We start from the raw sequence: 25,146 nt of genomic DNA on the forward strand, positions 1-25,146 counted from the left end.
TTTTTGCCATAATGAAACCTTTAATCACAACACTGGTTTATAAAATCTAAAATGTATGTAAATTCAAAATTTCCTGTCAAATGTAAACAAGAGATCCCAGAGGGATCTTGGCGCCCACCTTTGTACCATCTTCATTAGTTCTTTGTCAGTTCGATCTTTTCTCTTCTTTCCTCTAATCTGTTTGATCGAGTAAAACAGTAAATGCACCTTGAGGTAACTTTTGATCTAAACTTAATACTGATGTGTATGAAAGCCAACCTTCAAAGTGAGTTTGTCATTTCACATATTTACTAGTACAGTACTTAATGTGAAAGAAATAGAATCGATCATTGCAATATGAGAAAGATCTGTTTAGTTCTTCTTTTAATCCATTTTGTTTTTATGATCAGTCTCAAAACATAACATACACAACGAGGGATCAAGGGGAACCTACATTTAAAATCTGGGAAAGATCCCTCCCGTACTTCCCGCGAAATAGCGGTAACAAACTTTCACTATCAAAATCCAAGATGGCTGCCTGTCGGCTATGTTGTTTATCCGATCAGTCTCAAAAGTTGCCCTGCACAGCTAAGGACCAAGGGGAACCTACATATAAAATTTGAGAAAGATCCCTCTGGTACTTCTTGAGAAATAGCGATAACAAACTTTCACTATCAAAATCCAAGATGGCTGCCTGTCGGCCATGTTGTTTATCTGATCAGTCTCAAAAGTTGCCCTGCACAGCTAAGGACCAAGGGGAACCTAAATATAAAATTTGAGAAAGATCCCTCTGGTACTTCTTAAGCTATAGCGGTAACAAACCAACACTATCAAAATCCAAGATGGCTGCCTGTCGGCCATGTTGTTTATCCGATCAGTCTCAAAAGTTGCCTGCACAGCTAAGGACCAAGGGGAACCTACATATAAAATTTGAGAAAGATCCCTCTGGTACTTCTTGAGAAATAGCGATAACAAGAATTGTTTACGGACGGACGGCGGACGACGGACAACGGACAGACCACGGACCACGGATGCAGGGTGATTTGAATAGCCCACTATCAGATGATGGTGGGCTAAAAATAAAAAGACCCCTTATGAAAATATTCTCACATAAGTACACCTAATTATACACTGGTATTTCCAACCTATAGCATACTCATACATAAGTGCACCAACTCATATCTTTAGCAAATATGATCCATTAATGCAGTTTCTAAAATAAAGATTTTCTACTGAAATAATGTGTTCACGAAAGACACATTTGAACTCTTCTAATTCAAACGTTGGAATATATGAAATGTCAGGGGTGAATGAGTTAAGTGTCTAACATTTAGGAACAACCTTTTTCTTCAGTATAAAGACCTTGAAAAAAAAAAAAGACATTTTCACCGCAGCATGTACCTACATAATAAATTACAGGTTGCAGGATTTTAAGGAAATTAAAACACTTCCATTGTATTTCCTACAGTAATATTGCAGTATTGTAGCAGAGGAGTTACAACAAAACTTGTCACCTAACTTCTCTGGATGTATATATCATACCAGTAGATAAATTGAATATATTTGCTGATATTGTATTACATTTGTAACTGTTCTTACTTTGTTGCTACGGTGACAGGGCCCTATCAATGAGGCGCAGCTGGGACGGATGACAATGATTTTCCAACAGAAGCTTGTTGATGTATGCAAGGCACGGATAAGTATGGCTGGCTCAGAATTAGCCAACTTTCTGGATGCCAAGCTGAAGACGGCCCTTGAGGAAGACCCATATATAGACAACTTCTATCTGGCATATGAGGACCAGGTTTGCATTAAATTTTATTTTATTTTGAAAATTAAGTGTAATACATGGTCTTGTTGCAGGTTAAATAAAATTACTTTGAAAATACAAAATGACCAGAAAGTCCGGTGATATTTCGGCACAACTTACCCAAGTTTATACAGTATTTTATTAAATAATCCAATAATTAGTAATAGTTACATGAAAACATTTTCAGAGGAATGAGATGACAAGCTAAGAGCAACATGTGTGTAGCTGCTTGTTAAATTTTCATACAAACTCAATGATCATTTCCCTTTTACAGACACTCTTCAGATTGGAGGAGATAAAACACATGTTGCGCCTCCTCCAGGATAGCATTGCTAATGATGTACATGAGGCTAGTCCAATTGCCAAAGAAGTGATGGAGAAGATTGAATTACCGGACCTGGAGGAGTTACGTCCAAGCTCTGTAGCATCCATGACCTTGAACGACCCAAATATGTACCGACGAACCCTTGTACCTCAGTCCATGAATACCATTCTGGAGTGATTTAAGATAGTTTCATTTTTGGCTTAATTTTCATCGAGTTGGAATATAATTCCCACCTTTTAAGACCATATCCCTGGTATCCAGTTCTTACAGTGGACATTAAAGGCATTTAATGTCCCAGAAGATCCTGCATTCTAGCAACATGACTTGGAATGATGATCGTTAATGTGCCTCCCATTGAACTCTTTACCAGAATGGATAAGAAAGTATTTATGACAATGGTGCTATATCAATATGTAATGTGTAAGATAGAATGGATGATCATGAATGCTGAAATCATTCCATTATTAAAAATCTAAACTGAAATATGTATGGAGACATCAGTGTCATGTGGTACAGGAAACAATTAGCCTTCTGAATTACTCATTTCTGTCTCTGGTATTTGTGTCGGGTCAGTTTCTGATGTTTCTTTTTTTACTTCTTATTTTGTCCATGTGTGCCGCTACTGCATCTTTCATGTTTCTTTTCCATTTTACTTTTATTTTTACAGATTATATAAGTATTTTTGATGCGACACTGAAAAAAGACACGGTCGTCTAGTGGTAGGACGCTGGGCTGGTGACCGAAGGGTTGCGGGTTCGAGTCACATCACTGTGTTGTATCTTTGAGCAAGATACTTTACTCTGCTTGTTCCAGTCTACTCGGCTGTAAAAGAGTGTGTGGTTGGGCAGTGCTAGAATTGTAGAATGTTTGCTGTGAGCGCCAAAATGGCAGCTCCGGCTGTATGCTCCCCAGGGAGTTGAGAAAGATATTGGCGAGTTGCAAAGGCCCTATAACCACTGATATTAATTTGTGAACCGCGTTGAGATGACCTACGAACTAGGTTGTGATAAAGCAGTATATAAGAACCTCAAATTATTATTATTATTATTATTTTACCACAATTATTAGATTGCGCTAGTACGGATGTCATGCGATAGTTCATACATTTATAGAAATGAGTTATATTAAGGCTGTCTTGTAATAGTTGCAAACTGTAGTATTGAACTATATATGCCTCTGTGTTTCCATTATTTCCGTCCATGGCTGTTTTTTTATGTATATTTAAAGTTTAGATTTGTTACCATTTTTATTTATTGCATTGTTTACTTTGTAACATCAATAGTTTTCTATTTTTTATGTTTTATGATATTGAGTCAATTTCCGTATTTAAAAAATACATTATTTGAAATGTCAAAGTTGTTCTATAATATAATGATAGTCATATTCCACAGTTGAATTACAAATGATCATTTTATTTACTAAGAAATAAAAAGTAAAGCAACTCTATTTGAAGAGTTATCTGTTCTTCATATCGAGGAATACCGTAGCTCACTGTATGATGAGCAACAGCTCCTGAAGCTAAAAGTGACCTCATCCATATCAAAGATTTCATTATATGATGATACAAACAACAACAAAAAACATGAGAAAAAACATATAATTTTTAATAGAGAACCTTATATAACCATACAATTCCAAATATAGGGAATTCAGTTTGTCATCAAATATACTGATTGAAAGGCTGGAATGGAGAAAGATACAAAAACACAGTTACAAAAATAATGGATTCCATTCTGAAAGACGAGAGTTTTAATAAGAGAGATTTTAACAGCTTTACTGCAAGTGTTGTCATGTCTACAAAGATATTACTTTGTTGACATGAATACAACTATATACTGAACACCTGTCGTCATGTTAACAAAAATATCCATTGAAATTAAGTGACAACTATACCACTGTTGTCATGTCAACAATGACATTCCTTGAGCTTGAACAACTTCAACTGTATGTACAACTAATATCATGACAACAGTGGTAACTCTTTCTTAAATGACTACAAACATATATATATATAGGTAACCAACAACAGTTGTCATGTTAACAAAGATATCCCTGAAAATTAAATGACAACTATACAACTGTTCAGTGTTAAGTCAACAACACATCCCTTGACACTGAATCACTACAAGTATACAACAGTTGTCATGTCAACAATGACATCCCTTGACCCTGAACCACTACAAGTATACAACAGTTGTCATGTCAACAACGACATCCCTTGACCCTGAATCACTACAAGTATACAACAGTTGTCATGTCAACAATGACACCCCTGGACCCTGAACCACTACAAGTATACAACAGTTGTCATGTCAACAATGACACCCCTTGACCCTGAACCACTACAAGTATACAACAGTTGTCATGTCAACAACGACATCCCTTGACCCTGAATCACTACAAGTATACAACAGTTGTCATGTCAACACAAATAGAATAGATATAAAATTCTTGTTTATTATATAATATACATGTACATAATATAGATCTGCTTAACTATAATTAACATATAAATATATGTGTGTGTGTGTGGTCTTTAAAACATATCGAGATTCTTGGATACTGACTAACTACTTAACTGATTAATTGTTCCATATAAACTCTAAAACTATAACCGAGCTGACCCTGATTTGATTTTTGTCTTAAAGCACTAAGAAGAATGTCTACTATCTACACAATTTCAACCACTTGGATAACAACCTCTCCTGCTGTTTGTGGAAATAATGAACCTCGTCCATTATTTATCCTGATGATGCCTCACACACCTAGCCTGATGTCACTCATTCCAATAGACCAACTGGCAACACCCATTAATATGTTAAATATAGATTGATATATGTTTAGGTGATAACATACAATTACATACCGGCATATTTATTCTACAATAAGCCCACAAGTGTCAACACATAATCTGTGACTGAATTTAAAAGAAGGGGGATGGGTTTATTACACGACAATGGAATAGCATTTTGTGAAATACCTATTGAACTGTAAAGTATATGGGTGGGCTTATTGAATTAACAGGCGTAAGTTTTAATGACAGATAAATAACAATGTTAAACATTGGTCCCATAGCCTGGCTGACAACATCAGATTTTATATTAAACACTTACCCCATAAACGTTAATTAAATCTCAAATAATGTTACATAATGGTCCCATACCCTGGCTGACAACATCTGATTTTATCTTAATCTTGAACCCCATAACCATTAATGAATCTCAAATAATGTTACATAATGGTCCCATAGCCTGGCCGACAACATCTGATTTTATATTAAACATTAAACCCATAAACATTACATTAATCTCAAATAATGTTACATAATGGTCCCATAGCCTGGCTGACAACATCAAATTTTATATTAAACATTAACCCCATAACCATTAAATAAATCTCAAATAATGTTACATAATGTTCCCATAGCCTGGCCGACAACATCTGATTTTATATTAAACATTAAACCCATAAACATTAAATAAATCTCAAATAATGTTACATAATGGTCCCATAGCCTGGCAAACAACATCTGATTTTATCTTAATCTTGAACCCCATAAATGTTATTGAATCTCAAATAGTGTAACATAACGGTCTCATAGAATGACCGACACTATCTGATTTTATCTTAAATATTTAACCCATAAATATCAAATCTCAAGTAATGTTAAACATCGGTGCCATGATTGGCTGACAACTTCTGATTATATGTTCAACTACAACACTAAATATCAAATAGTGTTACATGTTAGTACCACAGACTGGCTAACAACATTCAATTTTATAATGTTACCAGGTAATACATGTTAGTCCCATCGACTGTTTGACAACACATGATCCAATAATATTACATTCATCAAAAAGACTCTGAAATCGTGTAGTTTCATGAAGTAAAACTAACTGCTATTTTACATTGGCAAGTTTTTGGGGATATTTGCTCGAAAAAATCATATTTAATATTTTCAACTTTTCGCTCTGCAAAATACAACGTAAACAACAACAATAAAGTATTGAAAAATTAACTGTAAACCATGCTACATAGAAGATATAATCGAAACAACAAGAAGTTATCATAGTTAAATAGAGTTTACAAAACATATATTTGTATTCTTTTTTTCTTCTCCAAAAAATATATTAATTTTGATCTTAATAATGCACCATTTGCCGTAAGACATTGCCCTTTTAATTTTATTTTCTAAAACACTAACATTTATGGCTTCTATCAAATCTATGTATCTAATTTAGATGTAATAGATATATTACATATTTGACTCTCATAAGTCTTTTTCACCTCAATCCCAGGATTAATTAACATTCACGATTTCAATTAAGCAATATGGCGAAGTGGAGGCCCCAAACCTGACTTTGGTGATACATATACCACTTGGCAATGATGGACCTGAAATGGGTTTTTTTCATATCTACAGTATTATTATTGACACAATTACTTAAACATGAGCAGAGCATCAGTTTACTTTAACTCAAATACATTAATTTACTGTATTACATAGGGGAAAAAGTCAATTATGAGTATTTTTATAAAGAATTTTGAAAAGTCCTCGGTAATTAATTCCAATTTTCCCAGATATCCAAGAGCACAAGACATTTAACAGGTTTAAAACATTATCCTATGTACCCAGTAATTCCCTAGCGATAGGCTGTTGATGTTGATATTCTAGTAGTATGCTGCAGTTACACTGAGCTTTTTGACGGCATCAAGGAGCTCCTTCTCTTTGAGATAGGAGGACATGTCCACTTGTTTGAACCCCTCCACTCCAAAAGCCTCCAGCCTGGTAAGCCAATCCTTTTTATTGGTCATGTCCAGCAGAGCTTGGCTTATTTTTCCTTTGAGATCATCTAAGAGAAAAAACAACAAAAGAGCACTTTTAATATTGTCCGCCTTGATATTTTCAAATCATGAAGTTTGTCTACATGCTAAATGCTTAAAGTAGGATAAATTTAGTCTCAAAATTCAATATAACTGGCTAGGGACTATATGGAACCTTAATTCATGTAAAATTTGAGAAAGATTTTTCACAAATTCAAGATGGTCACCTGTCATATATCTTGGTTTTCTGATCAGTCATAAAATTCAATATGCATAGCTAGGGACCATGGGAAATTTAAAGTAAAAATTGAGAAATATCCCTCCAGTACTTTCTGAGAAATAGTGCTAACAAACTTAAACTCTGAAATTGCAAGATTGCCCTGTCGTCCATATTGGTTTCATGCGTAACCAGGGACCGTGGGGAACCTTCATGTCAAATTTAAAAAAGACCCCTCCAGTACTTTCTGAAAAAAATAGCGCCAACAAACTTTTTCAGGCATCTTGGTTTTCAAATCAGTCCCAAAATTTCATGTGCACATCTAAAGATCATGGAGAACATTCACTTGAAATTCCAAAATGATCCCTCCAGCATTTTCTAAGAATTAGCGCTAAGGACAGGGGACGATGGACCACAGACAAATTATGGGTGATTTAAATAGCCCACCATCATCAGATTTTGATATCTAAATACCACAGCCACAGATAATCATATAGATATGACCTACAGGAACAATGCAAAATTAGCTTAAACAGGATGTAAACTTTTATCAAAATTAGTCATCAAACAAAGTCATAAAATTTAAACAATATATCCCAGAGGGATCTTGGCGCCCACCATTGTACCATCTTCATTAGTTCTTTGTCAGTTTGATCTTTTTTCTTCTTTTCTCTTATCTATTTGATCGAGTCATGTTAACAGTAAATGCACCTTGAGGTAACATTTGACCAAAACTTAATACTGCTGTGTATAAAAGACTACCTTCAAAGTGAGTTTGTCATTTCACATATTTACTAGACTAAGTACAGTACTTAATGCGAAAGAAAAAGAACCGATCACAGCAATATGAGAAAGATCTGTTTAGTTCTTCCTTCGGCCATTTTGTTTTTATGATCAGTCTCAAAATATAACATGCACAACTAGGGATCAAGGGAAACCTTTATATCAAATTTGAGAAAGATCCCTCAAGTTATTCCTGAGAAATAGTACTAACAAACCTTCAATGTCAAAATTTGAAGGTGGCTGCAACTAGGCCATTTTGTTTATCTGATCAGTCTTAAAAGTAAACATGAACAATAGAGGACCGTAGGCCTACAAATAAAATTTGGGAAAGAACCCTCCAGTACTTCCTGAGAAATAGCACTAACAAACCTTAATTTAGTGTCCTTAAACTGTCGCTCAGTGAAGAATAAGTCATTGTACATCGGGGATTTTGTAACATCTCAGGACATTGACATTCTTGCATTGACAGAAACCTGGTTAGGTTCAGATATCGATGACCAGGTCCTAGCTGAGTTAATACCAACAGGCTATGAACTCCACCACAATGCTTAAGACTCGGCAAACGTGGTGGTGGGGTGGCTGTTCTGTTTAAGAAAGGCCTAAGTGTGAGACATCTCTCTTCCAGCCATGATGCTGTATACACACACTTTGAGCACATGACCTGTTCTGTCATTGCTGGTGATAAACAATTTAGATTGTGTATCATTTACAGGCCTCCACATTCTTAACAGAATGCTTTCCGAAATACAGTGTTTTTTGATGAATGGTCTACCTTTTTAGACCACCAAGTTGTTGTACCACAAGAGATTATTATCACGGGTGATCTAAATTTCCACTTAGACGATCTATCTAATGTTTATGCTCGCCAGTTCTCTGGTCTACTAGATTCCAGGGGTCTGATTCAGCATGTGACAGAAGCTTCATGCACACACCCATGGCCACACACTGGATGTGGTCATAATGAGGGAAGATAACTCAGTCATTCATGGAGCTATTTCAGTGATTGATCCATGTCTAAGTGATGTAAAGGGGAACCAATCTGGTGATCATCTTGCTGTCCACACAACACTGAATTGTAGTAAGCCAGCTTGTGCAAGGAAAGAAGTGAGCTTCCGGAAATTCCGCGAAATTTCAATACCAGATTTCAACAATGACATTCAGTCTTGTTCCGCCCTTCAATCTACTGAAGGCGAGGTTGATGATCTTGTTGAAGCATACACATTTGGTATAGAAGCCCTTATAGAGAAACGCGCACTTCTGCAAACTTAGGTGTACAAAGTTTTGAGTAGTTCTCTTAAACAGTTTCAGAGCTCTCGTCCGGAAATTGCCCATGCACGGACGGACAGACGGAGCCCAATTTAATATCCTTTACAAACGCATTTCGTGAGGAATAATAACTAGGGATCATGGGGAACCTTCATGAGAAATTTGAGAAAGATCCCTCCAGTACTTTCTGAGAAATAGCGCTAATAAACTTTAATTCTCAAATTCAAGATTGCTGTCTGTCAGCCATTTTTGTTTTCCCTTCAGTCCCAAAATTTTATATGTGTAACTAGGGACCAGAGTTGTTTTTGTTTATGAACTAAGGTCGGACCTAGTAATCTGGTGCTGCCTGCAGGCAAGCCTTGACAAAGCCTTACAAGGCCTGCATAAACATTTAAAAGGTCTGCTAGTATTAATACCTGAAATGTTACATTTAAAAACAGACAAACTGTTTGTTCCACATAAATGAACAAGCCCCAGGACTGTTAAACTAGAGTTAAAGAAGTTGTTTAGTGCCTCACATAAAGAAACCACTGAGACCCTAATGGGCCTTGAGGGACAACCAACCTGGAAGACGGGAATTGAAGACAACTGGGTAGATTGGGAGGGGCCCAAATGACTTGAGTATGGTGATGTTTTCCTTATACTTGGGGTTCTGTTGGAGGTAGTTGTATAGGACGGTTGAGTCTACGGCGGCTGACGCAGCTGTCTTGTTCAACACCATCTGTATAGACTTCAGGTGAGAGCCTGGAATACAAATATAACACTATTAAACCTGTCAAAGCAACAATCTATCTATAGTAACCAAGTGTAACCCTGTTAGTAACACCTAGAATAGGATACAATTGTCCCATGCTGTTCATAGTAATCATGTGATAACCTGAAATACACAAATAACACAATATAACATATACAGCTAAAACAAATAACACAATATAAAATACAGCTTACACAAATAACACACTATAAAATACAGCTTACACTAATAACACACTATAAAATACAGCTTAAACAAATAACACAATATAAAATACAGCTTACACAAATAACACACTATAAAATACAGCTTACACTAATAACAACACACTATAAAATACAGCTTAAACAAATAACACAATATAAAATACAGCTTACACAAATAACACACTATAAAATACAGCTTACACAAATAACACAATATAAAATATAGCTTACACAAATAACACACTATAAAATATAGCTTACACAAATAACACAATATAAAATACAGCTTACACAAATAACACACTATAAAATACAGCTTACACAAATAACACACTATAAAATACAGCTTACACAAATAACACAATATAGAATAAATTTTAAACAGATAACACACTAAAATACAGCTTACACAAATAACACACTATAAAATACAGCTTACACAAATAATACACTATAAAACACAGCTTACATAAATAACACAATATATAACACAGCTTACACAAACAACACACTATAAAACACAGCTTACACAAATAACACACTATAAAACACAGCTTACATAAATAACACAATATAGAAAACATCTTACACAAATAACACAATATAGAATACAGCTTACGGTACCTGTCTCAGTGACAACCTGACTTAAACAACCAGTTTATAACATGGACCTTACAAAATATAAACTGTTAACCTGTGTTACGAACAACCTGTCTACGTTAAGGACCAGATGTGACTTTTAATACAGAATACAATACACCTGTACCTGTACAACCTGTAAATAGTGAGCAGGCAAGAATCAATAACACACATAATTTAATTATAACACAATTATAGTACACCTCTCTCACTTACCTGTCTAGAGTGACCATGCAAGAACCAGGAACACACAATACATATACAGTTCACCTTTCTTATATATAGACAACCTGTCTATAGAGACCAGGCAAGAACCAGGAACACACAATACAATTACAGCTCACCTGTCTTACTGACAACCTGTCTATAGAGACCAGGCAAGAACCAGGAACACACAATACAAATACAGCTCACCTGTCTTAATGACAACCTGTATATAGAGACCAGGCAAGAACCAGGAACACACAATACAATTACAGCTCACCTGTCTTACTGAAAACCTGTCTATAGGGACCAGGCAAGAACCAGGAACACACAATACAAATACAGCTCACCTGTCTTATAGACAACCTGTCTAACGTCACGCTACCACAATTGGTACACTACCCAAATTGGTACTTGGTCAGAAAATGGTTCGAATAGTACTTTAAAATTAAATTTGAGCATTTTCCTTTGATAGTGTAACAAAGATATATTTATCAGTATTTCCAGCGAACAGGAACAAGAGTACACAATGTCTTCAAAGTAAATATATCAGAAAACCAGTAAAAACGAAGTAAGTCGACGAAATTTTGGAGGATTTTGAAGGGGTTAAATATAAGCATGTTTAAATACTGATTCCTGGTCCTTATAACCGGATAATATAAAAGTGTATATATACAATTGTAGTTCAGTATGGCATTTACAAAAGCAATATATTTTGTTGCAATTGGCACATCAACTTGTAGAAATAAAAACAAGTTTCACAGCCTGTGATATGGTGTACCAATTTTGGGTACTAATCACGGCTGAAAAACGGGTGAAATCTCACTGCGAGTTTAGCATTCTATTTTCAAAAACTAATAACGTAGAATTAAAATTTTTTCTGAAAATGAACCACCATAGGTAGTCTTTGTCAAGAATCAAGAAACATTCCAGATACAAGATCTGAATTTTTGAAGTTTGAACTCTGAAAAACTGTCAAAATTGTGGTAGCGTGACGTTAGAGTGACTAGGAGAGGGCCTGAACACATAAATACCAAAATACAAGTACAATTCACATGTATCCATTAAGCAAGCAAAAACACCAAAACAACCATTCACCAGACAACCTGTCTAAAGCATCCAGGTGTTGTTAACGACCAAAAATAGACAAAGAACATGCAAACACAGGTAAAGGTCACCTCGCATACTATTTGTCTTTAGTGACTCAATCATAATGTTTCAATATTATTGGTAAATTGTATTGACCCTCACATTCCCATCCGCAGGACTTAAATGAATTGTGACTTTCAGTTCTTCAACAACTTACCATAGTCAACCATTGCTGAATTAAGTTCAATTTTACTGAACTGTGAATTGAAGCAAAAATAATAAAATGTGTGGGTGTGACCTAGAGCAATATTCAGGTAATATAAAAATTGTTGCAACAGTTTGCAAAATATTTTATTTGGTATTTAGGAACTTATGAAATTTGAACTGTAGTATAGTTTCATGTACATTCTTAACACCAAATTCCAATATGAAACGTCATGTATCTTAATGCACTTTCCTTCTGAAATGTCATGAAATGTCATATACTGTCATGTACTGGAATCCATTTTAAAACAAACGACAAACACTACCTGATTTAAGGACATTTCCGAAGAATGTGGAATTGTATCCCATCTTTTTAAGTCCTTGTAGCACCACCAAGCAACCACTTAGGGAGTCTTCCTCTTCGTAGGCAAAGCTGCGTCCCTGTAAATTATGGACCTCTTTAAACTCCGCACTGAAAGGTAGAAACCGTAGCGTCAGTGAGATGAAACCCGTAAGGGCAGATTCATGTAGGCACAAATCCCGTCACCAACCATCCAACCAGGTAGAAACCAATTTAACACTCTACAATTCAATCACATTTTTACAAGTCAAAGGTATTATAGGATTGAAAATTTCCTTTTTTTCAAACTAGATATTAACTCATTCATGGCGGGGACCCTGATATTTTATAATGAACTTTTCCAACCTCTGAATTGGAAGAGTTCAAATGTGTATTCAGGGATGAATGTGAGTTAATTAATGTTTGATTTAGCCCAGCATACTGTAAAAGCATTCAGTTCTGTTAGGGTTAAATTTCATGGCTTATGTACAGGGGGAAAATACTGTCCAAATGACTTCCCAAATAAAATTGCCTTGAAAATAAGCCTGGGGTTCCTGACTACCAGGTAAATTGAAAACAGGCTGTGGTGTATTATCGTGACTTTAGGGTAGAAAACCTGGTTGAAATCAGTCGTTCAGTAAGAATATGGTTTCAAAGGAATTGACGGACAGACAAAGGCTGTTGCACTAATGTTCACTATGACACTAACTAACTAGTCCTTCAAACCGGGTGAAGTAAAATGAAAAGAAATTGGTTGTATTTGTTCATTACAGCCATCTTTGCTTTTCTGCAGCAGAATGCTTCTGTGCACTACTACATACACAAATTTTGATACTTAATTCTCATTCAATCTGAGGACAAATGAGCTTGTAATGAATGATTCAAAACTTTGAAAGATTTTCGGACCATTTAATTGCATGACAACAACATATAATTTAATCAATTACGTAATGCAAGACACTTTTACGATATTAGTATACGTAGTAATATTTTGTTACAACGGGTTAAGGAAGACAGTTTTGTCGCCTTTCTATTCTAATGTATACAGGCATTGAAAAATAAATAATAGTTTACCCTTAGAGTGCTACATTAAAATAACATACGGTAACCAATCAGTGCTGAATTAATTAGGAAAATTTAATTTTCACTGCAGTTCAAATTTAGATATAACTTAATAAGTCACAATTTCAGTAAAAATATTGCAAAAATAATACTTGTGTTAATATTAAAACATTAATACCAATGGAAATTGGTTATTTTATATGTTTGATTAGCTGTTGACCATATAAAATACCATTTTATAGAATGTGCAACTTTAGTTGTGACTAGCACTCAAAGGGTCATATGTCATTTCCTGTGTATTTTATTTAAAGACAACTATAGGTTGCAGGCCATTTCAGGGAGATGGAACATTTGAAATTATTTACAATAATATCACAGAAAATTATAAACATATCCAATTTCATGACCCAGCACACAGCTGATAAGCTTCTTTAAAGTCAGGAGGTCTGATCAAATCCTTGTGGAAGAGATGTATTTGTGCAGGAGGAAATTAGAGTTATAATTTCTTTCATATGAAAGTTTACTATTGTAAATGGGGAAAAGAAGTCCAAGTTAACAGCGCGAAATCTATCTGATACGTACATGTCTGAGGTGTTGATGATGAGGTCGGAGAAGTAGACTGGGTTAGACTGACTACTGGGGTGTACATGTAATGGGGCCGCCCCACACAACTCCACATGCGAGTTCTTCCTCTGCTGCAGCGGTAGAAATGTTTCACTTCTCATAAAGCCTTAATCAACAAAACAAACAGCATTAGCAGGATAGATGATATACAATACCTGTCAAGAGAAAACATTTAAGGGCACATCATGGAATGGCACTGCACTGTATATAACCCATAATAAAAGATGTGTTTCAATCGTAAAATTTACTCTTAGTCACTCTTGATGTTTTCTTTCAGTTCATGATATGTTTTAAACAAACTGTTTTAATAAATGAAGATATGGCCATTTTTGTTGTAAAAAGGAAATGTGTTATAAGTTTAGCAGAATTACCCTGTATAAACATAATAATTTGAATTTGACATCACGCCAAGATTGCTCTGTATGACATGAAGACCTGAGCAGTTTCAAGTTAGAAAAACTGGCTGATATTGGTTGATAACAACTTTGGTTTGTTCTTTTAAATGACATACACTAGTAGTACACTTTTTAACAACAATTGGTCCCTAAGGACACTTATCTATAAGTAATGCATGTCTATAAAGAACTATCAAGGCACCTAGGTATAAAGGGACACATATTATCAATGACAACAGACTAAATGGACTATCACCAACTGGCTATCAGTGACACCTGACTATGAATGACAACTGGATATCAATGTCAGCTGGATATTAGTAATACCTGACGACTATCAGTGACACCTGGCTATCAGTTACACATAGATTTCAATAACACCTTGCTATCAATAACACCTGACTATTGACACCTGATTATCAATTAATCACAACTGGATTTCAATGACACCTGGCTGATGATAACACCTGGAAATCAATGACACCTGACTATCAATTAGACCTGGATATAAATAACATCTGACTATCTATGACACCTGGCTATCAGTGACAACTAACTATCAATTACACTTGGCTATCAATAAGAACTGATTATCAATGATATCTAGCTATTAGTATACAGTTAAAGTATGGGGTTGAGGGATATAGTTTCTGGTGTCCTGAGACCAGGTCTATTTCCCGAGGCGAAGCCGAGTGAAATAGGCATCGTCAAGGGTCACCAGAAACTAGCTATATCCCTCAACCCCATACTTTAACCGTTTTATTATACCGATACACGCTGGAGAGATAGTTTTAACTAGAAATTATTTGTAAACCATAAGCTGTATAGCTTCACGTTCCAACTACCCTTGATCACCATAGAGCCAAAAATGCTTCTGAGTTCGGTAGCAAGCTCCGCCCACCTCGCGCATCGCTTCCGAGTTCGGTAGCAAGCTCCGCCCACCTCGCGTGTTGGTTCCGAGTTCGGTAACAAGCTCCGCCCTACTCTCGCCTGATTGGCTCGGCGGAAACACCTAAGTGTAGGTGTGTTTTAGTTCCCAGACTAACAAACGGGACTAAAACACAGTCAGGCAAAAGTGGGAATATATATTCGATTTAACCAATTACTTTTATATAGAGTAGATAAAGTAGAGGTATAATAATGTCACCTACCTGACTATCACTAACACCTGACTATCACTAACACCTGACTATCACTAACACCTGACTATCTATGACAATGGACTATCACTAACACCTGACCATTAATAACACCTGACTATCACTAACACCTGACCATCAATAATACCTGACTATCACTAACACCTGATTATCAATAACACCTGACTATCACTAACATCTGACTATCACTAACATCTGACTATCACTAACACCTGACTATCACTAACACCTGACTATCACTAACACCTGACTATCAATAACACCTGACTATCTATGACAATGGACTATCACTAACACCTGACCATTAATAACACCTGACTATCACTAACACCTGACCATCAATAATACCTGACTATCACTAACACCTGATTATCAATAACACCTGACTATCACTAACATCTGACTATCACTAACATCTGACTATCACTAACACCTGACTATCACTAACACCTGACTATCTCCAACATCTGACTATCAATAACACCTGACTATCACTAACACCTGACTATCACTAACACTTGATTATCATTTACACCTAACTATCAGTGACATCTGACTATCTATGACAACAGAATATCACTAACACCTGACTATCTATGACGATGGACTATCACTTACACCTGATTATCAATACCACCTGACTATCACTAACACCTGACTATCACCAACATCTGACTATCACTAACACCTGACTATAACTAACACCTGACTATCTATGACAACAGACTATCACTAACACCTGACGATCACTAACACCTGACTATCACTAACACCTGACTATCTCCAACATCTGACTATCAATAACACCTGACTATCACTAACACCTGACTACCACTAACACCTGACTATCACTAACACCTGATTAGCAGTGACACCTGACTATCTATGACAACAGACTATAACTAACAACTGACTATCACTAACACCTGACTATCACTAACACCTAACTATCAGTGACACCTGACTATCTATGACAACAGACTATAACTAACAACTGACTATCACTAACACCTGACTATCACTAACACTTGATTATCATTTACACCTAACTATCAGTGACATCTGACTATCTATGACAACAGAATATCACTAACACCTGACTATCGCTTACACCTGACTATCAATAACACCTCACTATCATTGACAATGGACTATCACTAACACCTGAGTATCAGTGACACCTGACTATCACTAACAGCTGACTTTCAGTGACACCTGACTATCATTTACACCTAACTATCAGTGACACCTGACTATGACAATGGACTATCACTAACATCTGACTATCACTAACATCTGACTATCAATAACACCTGGATATCAGTGACACCTGGTTTTCAATGACACCTGGATATCAGTGACACCTGGCTTTCAGTGACACCTGACTATCAATGACACCTGATTATCCATATTACATGAGTATAAAATACTCCAGCCTATAGTCAGCATCCTGTATCATTGGTGCTTGGTTATAAATAATTATATATAATTAACTTTAAAAGGAAAACATAGAAACTTGTACCAAATTTAAACATCCCCTTCATGAATTTATTTGTCAACAGAAGTTGCTTTTACATTTTTCATGTTCTTAATTTTCTATCTTCTTTTACATGATATCTCTGTATTACTCAAACACTTACCTATATCCACTTCATCAGCTGTGAAGGGGTCAGTCCGGTCCCTTGGTGGTCCAGCCCACCTGGACTCGTAAATCAGGTAGGCTTCCTTTTCTGTGACTTCTTCCAGGTATTGCATTATTGTCTCAAACAACTCAACAGGCAAACCTGGGGACAGGTAGGTGATCATTCGTAGCTTTTTCTCCGACATCTTTAAAAATAAACGTCGCATCCTAAGTATGGCAGTAAAAAGTATATAAATATCATTTTGTGGAATAAATGACCTTTGTAACTAAGTGCTTGCATGTGTCTATGTTCTGGACTTTGGCAATATAAATCTTTTACCAAGGAGGGGGCTAATATGGTATGTAACTTTGTAAGCTTTCCATAAATATTGTATACAATCTATGCAAAAATGTGCAGTTAATTCAAAAAGACGAACACTATTTACATGCACGGTTAATACTTAAATCAAACATGTAAAAAGAAGCAGTAGTTCTAGCAAATGACATCAGTAGTTTTGAGTATCGTTTTCGGTATATTTAAAGGCCTCATTCCCAATTTGCTCCTTCAAACTCCACATTGGGCTCTAAGTTTCATCCCAGTGTCTGTTTTCTGGAAAACCCCAATAAACTCCTGAACTAGGAGAATTCCTAAAAATAAGTAATGTATATACATGTATTGTAACAGAACTTGACTGGGTCGATCGTTGGTGACCAAGTAGCTCAATTGTTAGAGCGTCTGTCTAGAGTTAGGAGGGTCCTGGGTTCAAATCTCGGTCTAGCCATGCATTTCTCCAACCTATTGCAAAATTTGTAAGCTTGCCAACGCATTGTTTCAAGTACTGGATGTATGCTTGCAATTGGCTAAGGGATACCTAAACCTAGATGGCACAGTTGTGTCTTTAATGGCAAAGACTTAAAATAAAAGGAGGGAGGAATGAAGTGGAACTGGGTCGATTGTTGGCAACCAGGTAGCTCAATTGGGTAGCGTCCATCTATAGTTCAAAAGGCCCCGGGTTCAAACCTGGGTCAGGTTGTTGTATTTCTCTTTCTCTAGTATATTGTATACAATGTAATTAGTTCAATGTTAGAAATACTTAGAATAACTTTTATTTTGATATGTAATATATAAAACCGACAATATTATTAATGTTTAATGTTGGTAATCTCTAATGTTTTCAAGCATTGTGACAATATTTGGGGTGCAATTCTATTTACCTTGTTGACTTTGTAAGTCAACATATCTAAACGATACACAAACTAAAGGATTGAAATCAATGTACTTGGTAAAAATATATTAATAATAATATATTGGTTATAATCATAATAATTATTTGATAAAACCATGCACATATCACACACTAACTCAAAAATACAAAAATATGTCACACCTACTCATTTATGCACATACAATTATACATTAATATAGTCAATTTAAATGCCACATTTTCTTATTTTTTTTTTAAAAGTCCATTAAATTTGTACAAACCCAGTATATTTCTATACAAAACAACCATCTTTATCTGTTTCTAACATCAGGGATCATTGAGGTGTAACCATCATGTTACTACATGACTGATCAACCATTGCCATGTCAACTTTTCTACCTTTTCCCCAAATTATATATTTAGATATATACAAAGTGTATCTGAATCATTGAGAACCTCACTTAGAATTTAATTATAAACAAAAATATAAACCATTTCTGTCATTGCAGCAAAAACAGATTATTTTATCAAAATGTCTGTCTGTTGGTAAGGTTCAAAATGTGTGTCTGTTGGTAAGGTTCAAAATGTATGTTTGTTGGTAAGGTTCAAAATGTATGTCTGAGGTAAATTAAGGTTCAAAATGTATGTCTGTTGGTAAATTAAGGTTCAAAATGTATGTCTGTTGGTAAATTAAGGTTCAAAATGTATGTCTGTTGGTAAGGTTCAATGATTCCCAGCTTAAAAATGTATGTCTGTTGGTAAGGTTCACTGACTCTCAGCTTCAAAATTAATCTGCATACATTTGCAAAAACAAATATGAGTGAACTAATAAATGTGAAAATATTATGTTGGTACTAACACTATAAGTTCTTAATTTCTATAGCATAAAAGGAGCCTTAGTCAAGAGCTTCAGACAGGGGATTGGTAGAGTGTCACAAAATGCCTGGAGTGTATCGCAATCTACATGTGTTACACAACAGAAGGAATGCATTGTGATATATATGTATTCAAATAAAATGTCATAGGCAAAAGGTGCACCATTTAAAAAGAACTTGTTTTATCAAACAGAATCATTTTTTCATATGGATCACACAGATGTGTATTTGTTTATACTGGGGAAGAAAAATGCATGTCTGATAGACAAGAATTTGAAGCTAGGACCTCCAACTAACTAATTGAGCTGTAACCTAGATGCCAGCAATTGACCCAGTCCAGTTCCACTACATTAACAATATCTTAATTTCCCTCGTTTAATTTGTAGACTGCTCCTTTAACATAAGAAGCCACACAGGATGGCCTTTTTCATCCGATACATGCATCATTATGCTGACTACAACTTAGTACTAATAATAATACCCAGCCTCCTCAGCCCCGGCTGGAATAATATTATAAAAAAAAATCTCGGCAAAAAAGTAATCAACCCAACAGTGACCTGAGAATTTGTTACAGCTATATTTGGACCTAAACTAAGGTGTTCAGAGTAATTTTATACGTTTTAGGGGTTTTAGATCACATTTTGGTAAATATGCCGTTCGAACCCCAATCTGGCCGTTAAATTTCTCGTTCTCCTGTTGCAAAATTGGCGAGCTTGCCAACCCTTGTTTCAAGCATTGGGAGTATGCTTAGCAAAGGGATACCCAAATTTGGGTTGTAAATAGTTGTGTTTTCTGGGGCAGGGACTTTGAGGAGGGACAGGGGAATGTAGCAGAACTGGACTGGAACGATTGTCGATGACAAGGTAGTTCAATTGGTAGAGCATCCGCCTAGAGTTTGAAAGGTCCTGGGTTTGAACCCCAGTCTGGCAGTTACATTTCCTCTTTTTCCTTGTAGAAGGTGGTATAAGGTCTGGTGTGTCTTTGGGGTCAAAGACATTGTTGAAGGAGGAAGGAAAGGAGCGGAACTCGACTGGGACGATCGTCGGCGACCAGGTAGCTCAATTGGTTAGAGCGTCTGTCTAGAGTTCGGAGGGTTCCGGGTTCGAACCCCAGTCTGGCCATTGCATTTCTCTTTCTCCTGTTTCACATCTAATATACATGAGTGAAAAAAGGCCATCACATAAAAATGGCGAGGAAAACTCTAATGTAAAATTACTTACCAGGAGAAAGCTACTTTTGAGGTTAGAAAGAAAATCTTTCTAGTTATGCGAACTTTCTGTAAACGAAAGTGCTACGTTTTTGACGGTCAAACGAGTAACACAATGACAGCTTCAAATGATATACATAAAAGCCAAGCCAAGCACTTATTATAATATTGTTATACTATAGGAATTCATTGAAATATCAATTTGAGCCTGAACAGGTTCAACCTATGATACCTGGGCAAGTTCGGCCCATGCAACACATATTCCAATGGGGGCCTAATTTCCGACAGGAAAAGTGAAATTATTCTTCAAACAAGAGGCCCATGGCCTTAATGGTCACCAGAGTTCTGATGTATTTATACAGAGAGTTGATTTTTGTTTTTAAAACATGAACAGAAATATTATTCAAAATGGCAAAAAACAATAAAACCACCTTATTCAATATCTAGCATACAGATTTAAGACTGAAAGGTATTTGAAACTAGCACCTCTGATTCTAAACAAGGAAAATGAAGAAATATTAGCACACTGACTCCTTTGGGCCCTGCCCTACAGCCCTTGGGGGTAGGGCTTGCTCAAAATTTTCAAAGTATCAAATTGTCAAATCAGGGTTATATTTCCAATCAAGTTATCGACATGTAATATTCAAAGTATCATTTGCCATTATAAGCCATAATAATATATTTTGCTAGCCCAAATTGATTTACTTCCAATGGAAATTAAACAAATGTTGGTCCAAAATGTGATTTCCCTATATAAACTATAGTAAAGTTTACCCCCTCCCCAGGGGGAAACGTGATACCCCAGGGTCATGAAATTCACAATTGTGGTAAAGCACCTTAAGAACCTTCCATCTATGAAGAGTATTTGATTCTACCATATCTGGGTCTTGAGGAGAAGATTTTTGAAATTTCAGTCAATTTGGCCCTTTTTGGCCCCAACCCATCAGCCCCTGGGGGTTAACCAGTCAGGACTGATATGTGCATACCATCAAACTGCTATCCAATACTGATAATGCTAACCCAAATTGAATTACTTCCAATGGAAATTAAACAAATATTGGTCCAAAATGTGATTTCCCTGTATAAACTATAGTAAAGTTTACCCCCTCCCTAGGGGGAAACGTGAGACCCCAGGGTCATGAAATTCACAATTTTAGTGTAGCACCTTAAGACCCTTCCATATACGAAGAGTATTTTATTATACCATATCTGGATCTTTTGACCCTTTTTGGCCCCGCCCCTCAGGCCCCTGCGGGCTGGGGACCATATAATTAACAATTTCGGTTGACCTTTGGCCATGGAAGGTTTCTGCAAAGTTTCATTGAAATTGGTTCAGGGGTTATGGAGAAGAGGTTGAAAATGTAAATTGTTTACGGACAAACGATGGACAACGACGGACAAAAGGCGATCGCAATAGGTCACTTGAGACTTAAATTGTCTCAGGTGACCTAAAAACAGACGTGCCTGCATCGCTCACCTGGTATAAATCTCACACTTGTAACCTTAAAAGTGATCTAAAATAAAGCTACAGGCAAAATAAAATATCAGTATTTATGATTAAAATTCATTCAAAAGAACCTGTTATTTTTTTTAAACATTTCACCCCTGTGATTGAAAGTCGAACAAAGTCATTATGTTGAACAAATTTTAAAGCCTTTCATCTCGGGATGCAACTTGCAAAGTATCAACATGAGACCTGGGACCTATGGTTATTCAGAAGAGGTCGTTTAAAGATTTTAAACAAATTTGACTCCTGTGACCTTGAATATAAGTCAAAGTCATTCACTTTAACAAACATAGTAGTCCTTGATCCCAGCATGCTTTCAGAACAAGTTGTTTATTTATTTTTTATATTTTGAACATATTTGCTCCTTGTGACCTTGAATATGATTCAAGTTTATACATTTAAACACACTTGGTAGCCCTTGATCCTAGTATGCTGCTGACTAAATATCATCACCTTGGGCATTTTTGGTTATTCAGAAGAAGTTGTTTAAAGTTTTTAACATATTTGACCCCTGTGACCTTGAATATGGGTGAAGGTCATTCATTTGAACAAACTTGGTAGCCCTTCATCTCAGCATGCTACTGGCCAAATATCATCACCCTGTGCATTTTGGTTATTCAGAAGAAGTTGTTTAATGTTTTTAACATATTTGACCTCTGTGACCTTGAATATAGGTAAAGGTAATTCATTTGAACAAACTTGATAGCCCTTTACCCCAGCATGCTACTGGCAAAATATCAGAACCCTGGGCATTTTGGATATTGAGAAGAAGTTGTTTAAAGATTTTAACATGTTTGACCCCTGTGACCTTGAATATGGGTGAAGGTCATTCATTTAAACAAACTTTGTAGCCCTTCATCTCAGCATGCTACTGGCCAAATATCATCACCCCGGGCATTTTGGTTATTCAGAAGAAGTTGTTTAAAGTGTTTTTAAGACAATTGACCCCTGTGACCTTGAATATAATTGAAGGTCATTCATTTGAACAAACTTGGTAGCCCTTCACCCAAGCATGCTACTGTCTAAATAACACCTCCCTTCGTGGCAGGTGAGCTAATAGAAATGGGCTGAACTTGCCCCGGTCTCCCCTAATTGTTATTTCTGCCTTAAAATCTCATTGAGCAAGTGTATAATACTTATCTCATTCTGAATCAGTAAATATCTACAAAAGCAATGCTCTTTTTAGGCTTTGCCTTTTCATATTACGATAGAAAGTTTGAAAAGTCACAGCTATACATGCTACACGTACATGCAGACAGTCATTGTATGTAATCATAAAATATAGTTGTACGAGTACGTGAAGCTCACACATACCTCTAACGTTGCTAAACCTCTGTAATAACAATCGACAGTGAAATATTGTCATGTAATAATCATACAACGAAATCGCAACTTCTATACTTCTAAATGGTAATGACCAACTTCAACAAGTTGACGATAATGTCATGAGGGAGAAAGCCAAAATGATATATATATAGATTTAAATTTGAGGGTACAGTGACAGGAGAGCAGATTTAAAAGATTCAGAAGTAGAACAGGAGGATATGATATCTGGTGGGATCTTATTCTACACAGATATTGATCGTGGAAAGAAGGATTGTTTTCTGACCTTGGTTCTGCAGTGTTGTATTTGGAAGGATTGGTGATGGGCATGCCTTGATTGCCTGGTTGCTGGTATTAGTCTAGTGTGTTTACTAATAACTACCTGATTGTTTACAATTTTGAACATCATACATAGGCTTGTGTCTTTGCGTCTGTCGGCAAGGGATCGCCACTGGATGCTCTAATAATTAAGAGTGTAGACGTTTTTGTTAAGTACGTAACGAGCAGCCCTGCATCATACCATTTCAATCGATGTTATCCTGGGTGTATGGGTCCCAAACAGGACAGGCATACTCTAGGGATGGACGGACTTATGATTTGTATGCCTGTGCCTAAAGCCGTGGTCCCAACCCGCCGTACTTGCAAGTGCGTGCTGTCTACTTGCAAAACGTGGGCAAAATTTGGGGATCCGTACGTGGTGAGTACCACCTCAGTACGGATTTGGGAGCACGCAGAGACGCCGTAGCACTTTAAGTGCATGAGGAACTTTCGATGCGTTCGGGATGTGGTTGGGCTACGGATTCACTCCAGCACGGGTGACAGCACGGGTGACGTGCTTGCCTTCTAGTGCTTCTACAGCCTATGAACACACAACGCACTGCCTCCGTGAGTCTTTTAAATTTTTCCCACGGTCACTTGCTCTACGGACGGCACACTTAACATGTGCGTGCTGCGCACATGATAAGTGCGTGGTCTGTGCTTATCCGGCACTTCCCTAGTTCTACTGTCCAATGAGCACGCAGAAATGACGTGGACCGTACCGAGTACCGTATAATGGAGTTTCCCCCCTTGTTCACAGACACACATTACACTTGCTCGTTAAGATGTTAACAGATAAATAATAATATTATATAACCAGTCGTATATTCAGTTCACAGGAAAGACCAGAGACCTATATATTACAAATTCTGTTGATATATATACGTCTCTAAAAAGACGTGTGTAGCAAAGTCTCACCCTTGAATCTTTGCCAGGTCCTTCGCTTCCTCAACAGAAATCGAAACTGCGGCGAAAATGAAAGTAGAGCTAATTATATAAGCTAGCTTAAACATTTTACGAAATAGTTTCAACGCACCATATTCCCAATATTTTACTTTGTGTGTTATAGTGTCATAATTTTAATTTAAAAAACAAAGTGAACTTTCTCATATCGAAGGATTCTTTAGATTATTTATCGTTTGGTGCAATAAATTTCCAGTAATATATATTGTTTTTCGTTTTATCCAAATTCCGAAATATATAATA

At 36.3% G+C, this 25,146-nt stretch overlaps 2 protein-coding genes across 5 annotated transcripts in view; one reads left to right on the forward strand and one right to left on the reverse strand.

Moving 5' to 3' along the window:
• The window catches only part of LOC110463111, a 45,300-nt gene extending 42,413 nt beyond the window's left edge, over positions 1–2,887 (forward strand). For all 4 annotated transcript variants that reach the window (XM_021517460.1, XM_021517462.1, XM_021517461.1 and 1 more), the window contains 2 exons: positions 1,598–1,783; positions 2,064–2,887. In XM_021517460.1, coding sequence (XP_021373135.1) covers positions 1,598–1,783; positions 2,064–2,291 — 414 coding nt within the window. In that variant the 3' untranslated portion in view covers positions 2,292–2,887. The remainder of the gene's footprint in view (positions 1–1,597; positions 1,784–2,063) is intronic.
• Positions 2,888–3,704: 817 nt separating this feature from the next.
• On the reverse strand, positions 3,705–24,920 carry LOC110463096. The gene is made up of 6 exons (XM_021517441.1): positions 24,859–24,920; positions 17,525–17,711; positions 14,288–14,435; positions 12,630–12,775; positions 9,772–9,951; positions 3,705–6,970 (listed from the first exon to the last, which is right to left on the reverse strand). Exons 2-6 carry the CDS (start codon positions 17,709–17,711, stop codon positions 6,789–6,791), a joined length of 843 nt encoding a protein of 280 aa, XP_021373116.1. The 5' UTR covers positions 24,859–24,920; the 3' UTR covers positions 3,705–6,788.
• Between the last annotated feature and the right edge of the window lie 226 nt (positions 24,921–25,146).

Source organism: Mizuhopecten yessoensis, unplaced genomic scaffold (assembly GCF_002113885.1).
Source record: "Mizuhopecten yessoensis strain PY_sf001 unplaced genomic scaffold, ASM211388v2 scaffold10867, whole genome shotgun sequence".
Lineage (NCBI taxonomy): Eukaryota > Metazoa > Mollusca > Bivalvia > Pectinida > Pectinidae > Mizuhopecten > Mizuhopecten yessoensis.

Excerpts from the sequence above, each read along its gene's own strand:
- LOC110463096 (XM_021517441.1), bottom strand. The coding sequence starts at position 17,711 with ATGTCGGAGAAAAAGCTACGAATGATCACCTACCTGTCCCCAGGTTTG. Across the intron at positions 14,436-17,524 it reads AGCTGATGAAGTGGATATAG|GCTTTATGAGAAGTGAAACA; the intron begins GTAAGTGTTTGA and ends TTGTTGATTAAG. Across the intron at positions 12,776-14,287 it reads ATCATCAACACCTCAGACAT|TGCGGAGTTTAAAGAGGTCC; the intron begins GTACGTATCAGA and ends TCTACCTTTCAG.